This window comes from Silene latifolia, chromosome Y, assembly GCF_048544455.1.
Source record: "Silene latifolia isolate original U9 population chromosome Y, ASM4854445v1, whole genome shotgun sequence".
Taxonomy (NCBI): domain Eukaryota; kingdom Viridiplantae; phylum Streptophyta; class Magnoliopsida; order Caryophyllales; family Caryophyllaceae; genus Silene; species Silene latifolia.
In genome coordinates, this window is record NC_133538.1 from 31,724,187 (window position 1) to 31,732,279 (window position 8,093).

The window sequence follows — 8,093 nt, forward strand, 5'->3', positions numbered from 1 at the left end:
GAAGTTGTACCTCTTTGGTCCAAACTTCAAGCTTGCGTCATTGTAATTGTTCCTTTCAATATTAAGACTTAAGCACACAATTACACGCATATGTTTATAATATGAAGTCCACATACAATTCATTACTGTCATTATCAAAACAATTAATAAGGACTAAAGGTCCAACATAAGGGCACTCTACAATTTTCTCTGTGTTTGCTCTTCGTCAAATTACTTTTGTATTGCCGTGTCTTTCAGTTGGTACGCTACAAATTTACGTTCAAATTATTAAACTTTACGCAAAAAAGATATCTAGCAATACACAATGTCTTAAGAATGCCACACTAGAAAATTAATCATCTTCTTTAGATTTTAAAGTACTTAATATCTCTTACCATATTTATTTATGGCCAAACTCATATCCTATAAATGTTATGTCAGTCTCTCTTATCATAGAACTATAGTTGTTTGATTATCTCTTTTCTATAAAGATTGATTTGAGATAGGTTATATTATAATGATGATAAGTTTTGGCAATCATAACAACACGATATTTTTTTTAAGTGCAAATTAATAGCAACATAATATTATATTAAAGTTAATAGATTACACAGGATAGATTGAGCAAGAAAGCTAACTTATATGTGCATTGCACTACGGCTACACTGAAGTACTATGCTCGATCGAAAATTTCTTGACGAGAGGTCCTCAAAGTTATTGTTTTAACTAGATCGTCCTTTGTAGTATTTGGTTTTCACAAGATGAACTTTATTTGTACCTTTTATAAACAAACAGTTATAAACTCCCTCTATTTAAATGAATTTATGTGTTTTATTTTTAAAATATGAAATTTATACTTTTTTCGAACGACTATAGACATTTTCTTAGACTTTCGAGCAATATTAGAAACCCAACTTTTATAAACTACTTGAAATATATAATAGATTATAAGAAAATTAAATTTATATCAAGGAATGATTAGCATACTTAGAATCTTAAATAAAATAAAATAAATTTCCTAAAATAAGACAATTTATTATTTATTCATGCAATCAGATAGATTTTCATGATGATTTTTAAGGTTTAACACTTTTCATCTCTTCTCAAATTTCGCCCACTTATCAACTTTAACTCGATTGTATTTGTTGTACATTTTATATTATCTATATTATTATATACAATTTCGCTCACGGTTAAACTTTAGCCTTTATAACTACTTATAAATCAAGTATATATATTTGTTTGTACAACATCAACTTTCTTCCACGGTATTTGTTGTACGTTTTTATATTATTTATATTATTATTATTATCTGTTTCATAATACATGTCTTCTTTGTGTTTTTAGTTACATGGGTATCGGTCCGTCTATATTAGTATTATTATACTCGATCTAGAGAATAGTTCGGTGAAAATCAAGAAGTTATCTCACGTGTCACTTAATATTAGAGATATAATATAGAGTTTGTTATATATGGTTAAGCTTGAGTTAGTTGGTTAAGTTGTTGATGCCAGCTTAACTAAGTCAGTTAGAGTTTGTTGTATTCAACTATATATACTCCTCATGTACATCATAATTGATATAATTCTATAATACAATTCATTATAATCTTTCACTAAATCTTTCTCCAATCTCTCTATTCTCTATCAATATCAAGATTCTACATGGTATCAGTGGTATTCATTTTCTGGGTTCGTTACAAGCTTAATCATCATCATCATTATCATCACGATCTTGATTGAAACTATTTCCTTCTGTATTCATCAATCCTTCTCGGTTTCTTTTTCTTCTTCTGTAATCAGTCAAGGTTTAGAGGTATCACTTTGTTCTTCCTTACAAAAATCATTCGCTTTCGCTACAAGTTGTTGATTATATTGATCTTTTCTTCCTAAATTCATCATGCCTGATATTACTGCGTTATCTAGTTCTTCGTATGAATATTTTGATGATCCATTATTTTTGTCTCAATCTGACCAACCCACTGCCAGTCTTGTTACTAGTCTTTTTAGGGGTCATGATTTCTTGGGATGGAGAAGGGAGGCCTTTATGGCACAAACCTCTAAAAATAAGGACTCTTTTGTTGATGGAACATCAGTTAAACCCCCTAAAACAGACAAGAAGCATAGCCAATGGGTTCATTGTGATTTTATGGTTAGGCAGTGGATCCTAAATTCTTTAGTTCCTTCTATTAAGGATAGCCTAAAGTATGTTAATTCTGCAAAGGAATTATGGTCAGAGTTACTTGAGAGGTATGATCAGTCTAGTGCATTGGAGGTTTATCTGTTGAAGAAGGAACTAGAGGGTGTGGCACAGGATAACTCATCTTTGGTTGGTTATTATGGAAAGATGAAAAACCTCTGGGAAACTTTGGATGGGCTAGATCCTTTACCTCTGTGTTCTTATGGAAAGATTGACCAATGTACCTGTTCTTTACTCAAGAAGATGATTGATAGAGAAAACACTGCAAAATTAATACAGTTCTTAATGGGATTAAATGGGGGATATGATACTGTTAGGTCCCAAATATTGTCTATGGATCCTTTGCCTAGCATAAACAAGGCTCTTAGTCTCTTACAAAAGATTGAGAGGCGGAAATAGATCACTGAATCTATTCATACCATTACTGCGTATGCCAGTTCAAAGCTCTAGAACAGAAGAAACATGCTGGGAATTATGATAAGTATTGTGATCACTGTGAAATAAAGGGTCATACTAGAGCCACTTGTTTTGGACTAAACAGATGCCCTCACTGCAATAAATTTGGACATAATCCTGTCAACTGTTTTCTGCTTAAAGGTTTTCCCAATGACAAAGAGAAAGGAACGGATAAGGTTACCAGTTCTCAGTCTGGTGTTTCTGGGATTACAGTTTCTTCCAAGAATACTGCAAATGCTGCTGATGTTCTTGGATTTGATTCTCCTTTGGATAATGAGGTGTTGGCGTCTGCTTCTGCTGGATGTTTAGCAAACACATTTCATCCTGATAATTCTACTGGTATTTCTTCTGATGTCTTGAATGTCATTATTACTTCTGTTGTTGATCAGGTCCTCCAAAGGATCTCTAATCAACCCTGGTCTGTCTTCATCACCGTTTGCAGGTATTGTTCCTTCTTCATCTGTTTTTGTAGTACATAAATCTTTCGTGTTGAATGACTGGATCATAGACACAGAAGCATTAGATCACATGACCTATAATTTGAAAATTTTGACAGATGTTGTTACTCTTTTAAACCCTATCAAAGTTGGCCTACCTGATGGATCTGTTAAATTAGTACATCAGACAAGAAAAGTTAGGTTAACAGATAGAATTAAGCTTGTTAATGTGTTCTATATACCTGATTTTAAACAAAATCTCATGTCAGTTAGTAAATTGATTGATTATAATGATTGTTCTGTTCTGTTCAACTCAAATGACTGTGTTTTTCAGGACCATTCACGTAATCTTGTGATTGGTAAAGGACAAAGAGTTGCTGATCTTTACAGATTTCATAATAAGACTAATTCTACTTTCATTACTAATAAAGTTTCAAAAATTATCAATAAAGTACTTGATTCAAAATTGCAGTCTGTCAATAATAAGTCATCTTGTTCAAATGTTGTATCTGATTCCTTATCTTTGATGCATAATAGACTAGGTCATCTATCTGTAAATAAGTTGAAGTTTGTACCTAGTATGAAAGCTGCAATAAAACAAGATTTTAGTTGTGAAGTGTGCATTCTTGCTAAACATCATAGACTACCTTTCTCTATTTGCAATAAAAGAGCAGTTGCTTGTTTTGATCTACTCAATATTGATGTTTGGGGACCTTACAAGGTTCCATCTATTTCTAGAGCCAAATATTTTTTAACTATTTTATATGACTACTCTAGAAATACTTGGACCATTTTGTTTCAGAATAAGGTTCAAGTTCCTGGTCTGTTTAAGGATTTCTTGGCTTATATTTTAACACAATTCAACAAAATTGTTAAGACTGTAAGATCAGACAATGACACAGAATTTTTACAGCAGTATTGTTCTGAATTGTTTAAATCCAAAGGGATAGTTCACCGGACTAGTATTGTTGGTACCCACAGCATAATGGGAGAGTTGAACGAAAGCACATACATCTCCATGAGACTCCAAGGGCTCTAAAAATTCAAGCAAATTTGCCTATAAAGTTTTGGGGAGATTGTGTGTTGACAGCTACTTACTTATTAATCTTATGCCATCACCAATTATTCATAATTTGTCTCATTTTCAGCTTATTTTTGGTCATGAACCTGTTTATGACACTCTAAAAGTATTTGGTTGTATTTGTTATGCAACAATGCCACCCACCTTTTCTGATAAATTTGGCAATAGGGCAAGAAAATGCATTTTTATAGGTTATCCTCATAACCAAAAAGGATATAAGTTATATGATGTCAATTTGCATAAGGTGTTTGTTAGTAGAGATGTTGTATTTAAGAACATGAATTCTATTATACTTCTAAGCAATATGAGGATATGACAATAACTGCAACAACCTTGGTTAATCTTGCAACTTCTACCAATGTTTTATCTACTGATCATTCTTTAACAAGTGGATCTGAACAACCTGGGAATAATGATAGCATCAATACCTCTATTATTCAAGAGTCTATTATTCCAAGTTCTGAAGAACCAGTCAGGACATCCTCTAGACCAAGACAACTGTGTTCCTAGTTAAAGGATTATCATTGCACTCAAAAGTTACCTGTTCAGCATACAAGAACTGCAAATTCAGTTGCATTCCAAACAAAGTTATTGGCTCAGCTACATAAGTATGATCCTGAGTATATTGCCTCTCTTGCTGAAGTTATGAAGGAACAAGAACCATATAGATACTCAGAAGCTAAGCAGGATATGAGATGGGTTAAAGCAATGCAAACAGAGATACAAGCTTTGGAGAAAAACAAGACTTGGGAATTGGTTGAATTGCCAAAAGGAAAGAAGGTAACTGGTTCAAAGTGGGTGTATAAAATAAAATACAAACCAGATGGCTCAGTTGAAAAATTTAAATCAAGATTGGTTGCTAAGGGATTCAATCAAACCAAAGACAAAGATTTTAAGCATACTTTTTCACCTGTTGCCAAACTAACAACAGTCAGAACCTTATTAGCTGTTGCAGCATCTCAGAATTGGCCTATGTTTCAACTAGATGTAAATAATTCATTTTTGCATGGTTTTATAGAAGAAGAAGTCTATATGAAAGTTCCAGAAGGATATGAAACAAGTGACGGGGTGGTTTTTAAGCTCAAGAGATCACTCTATGGGCTTAAACAAGCCTCCAGGCAATTGAATAAGGAATTGACAAGATTTTTGTAGTAGTTGGGTTATGAACAATCAAAACAAGATTTTTATTTATTTACAAAGTACAATGCAGTCACTACTGCCTTTACAGTCCTTCTGGTGTATGTAGATGACATTCTGTTGTCAGGAAATTCACCAGAAGATATCATAAGTGTTAAGCAACAACTGCATAATGCATATTCTATCAAAGATCTGGGTAACTTGAGATACTTCCTTGGTTTGGAGATATCAAGGAATGACTCAGGAATTATGATTAATCAAAGGAAGTATATCATTGATATACTAAAGGATTTACAAATGGAAAATTGTACATCTGTTGTTTTTCCTTTACAAAAGGGATTAAAGCTTTCTACTGATGATGGAGAACTATTACAAGAATCTGAGCAGTATAGGAGACTTATAGGCATGCTTCTATATTTGAATCTTTCAAGACCAAACTTGTCCTATACTGTACAACATCTAAGCCAGTTTGTCAGTCAACCAAGGCAACCCCATATGCAGGCAGCTATACATGCTGTTAAATATTTGAATGGGACTGTCAATGCAGGATTATTTTATAAGTCACAGACCAGCATCAAGCTCACAACATATAGTGATGCTGATTGGGGTCAGTGCCAGTTTACTTGGAGGTCCCTAAGTGGGTACTGTATATATTTGGGTGAATCTTTGGTATCTTGGAAGACCAAGAAACAGCCTACCATCAGCAAAAGTTAAGCTGAGTCTGAATACAAGAGTCTTTCATACACCACATCTGAGTTAGTATGGCTTGACAGATTGTTAAGTGATCTAAGAGTAATAGTTCCTAAACCTATTGCTCTGCATTGTGATAATAAGTCAGCAATACATATCTCAGAGAATCCTTTCTTTCATGAGCGTACGTAGCATTTAAGCATTGATTGCCACTATGTTAGAGAGAAATAGGATGAAGGGTTTCTACAAATAACACACATCAGAACTAGCTTACAAATTGCAGATATAATGACAAAAGCTTTAGGGACTGACCAACATCAGCATTTCTCTCACAAACTAGGATTGCGTTTTAGAACAATCTAGCTTTAGGGAGGTATATTGGAGATCTAATATAGAGTTTGTTATATATGGTTAAGCTTGAGTTAGTTGGTTAAGTTGTTGATGTCAGCTTAACTAAGTCAGTTAGAGTTTGTTGTATTCAACTATATATACTCCTCATGTACATCATAATTGATATAACTCTATAATACAATTCATTATAATCTTTCACTAAATCTCTCTCTAATCTCTCTATTCTCTATCAATATCAAGATTCTACACTTAACCACTTCACGTAACGCTACTTGCCCATTTATGTAGAACCTACGTACCAAAAATCGAAATAGAACAACTAAGTGATACACCCCATAATGGAAATAGATAACAACTGGAACGGAGGGAGTAACTTTTAATGTGCAGGTACACAAATTGTTCACAAATCGGATTATACTGCAATTGTATAATAGTATTGTATAATCATATTATATCTAAGTCTATGACATTTATAATTAAACCTGGCAAATGGGTGATAAGTGTCTTCTTAAAGATTGAAAGTAGACATATAATTTTCGTGTTGCATTATCAAGTCATTCTGATCTAATTCCTTTATCAATCAAACGATGCCTTACTGTGTAAAATTATTCCAGTGTTGTCAGTGAAATATATTAGGGTGCGTAATGTAATCATTTTAGATAATCATTATGACATACAATTAGTTTTAACTATTCGAGCGCTTTTAGTGAATTAGAAAAGTATTTGGATGAATAACTTTGTAAGTTTGAAGTTAGAGTAGTGCGCATTTAGCCTCTTAGTAGACGTCAACGGTACTTCAAGACATAATATTACAAGTGGCCCGTGCGATGCACGGGCATTAAATCTAGTATATATATATATAAAGCAGGAACTTTTCAAGCGATATTTGAGAGTCCAACGTTTTTAGAAATCCTATAATTTAAAGAAAAATTTAATAAATTATCCTAACAAGAATAGATTTCTAAAAACAAATATTAAAATTATAAAATTATCCTAATAAGACTAGATTTATTAAAAACAAAACAAATTTAATTTAATTTTATATCCTAATATAAGTAGATTAAATTTATTAAATCACACACATATATATAGAGTTTACTGAGTAAAAATTTATAAGTAACTAGTTTTCTTGGCCGTGCGTTGCACGGATATTAAAATAATGTGTGATAAATTTCACAATAAAATGGAATATAGACATATAGTACATCGTTCATGTCTAAGATTTTATGTATGCCGCATGACCAACAAATAATTGCCGTTAACATAATATTGTCATAAGAATAAAAGAGTGTTTGATTAATAAAATGCTTCATTTTAGGAAAATAAAACCAATATGAAGTTTATATATATGATACTTGGACTGATAGTTTTTAGAATTTACCTGTTTATTTTTCAATTGGTAAGGAAAACAATAATATCTACTCTGCATAATCAACTCAATGATTCAACAAATCTCCTTCTTTCGAATAACAACCATAATTTAATCATTGCTAAATCAAATTGTTATTATGTAAAAATATTTAGAGGTAGTTAGAATGTTATATCTCCCGATCAAACTATTGAAGTACGTTTGAATGTGAACCAAATTCCGCCACAATACTACATGGCTAGGGCTGCTTATGACCCCCCCCCCCCCCCCCCAATCTCTCTCTATAGCAATAGTCTTAGCCCTCATATTCTCATTTGAAACAAAATCTTTCACGCAGACCCCTATTTTTCTTCCCTATTCACACACATGATCTAAAACAATCTCATCTCTTAAA

At 32.6% G+C, this 8,093-nt stretch overlaps 1 protein-coding gene across 1 annotated transcript; it reads left to right on the forward strand.

The window, feature by feature from the left end:
* Positions 1–1,878: 1,878 nt before the first annotated feature.
* On the forward strand, positions 1,879–4,110 carry LOC141627802 (uncharacterized). The gene is made up of 4 exons (XM_074441022.1): positions 1,879–2,490; positions 2,616–2,673; positions 2,776–2,973; positions 3,077–4,110. Exons 1-4 carry the CDS (start codon positions 1,879–1,881, stop codon positions 4,108–4,110), a joined length of 1,902 nt encoding a protein of 633 aa, XP_074297123.1.
* The last annotated feature ends 3,983 nt before the right edge of the window (positions 4,111–8,093 follow it).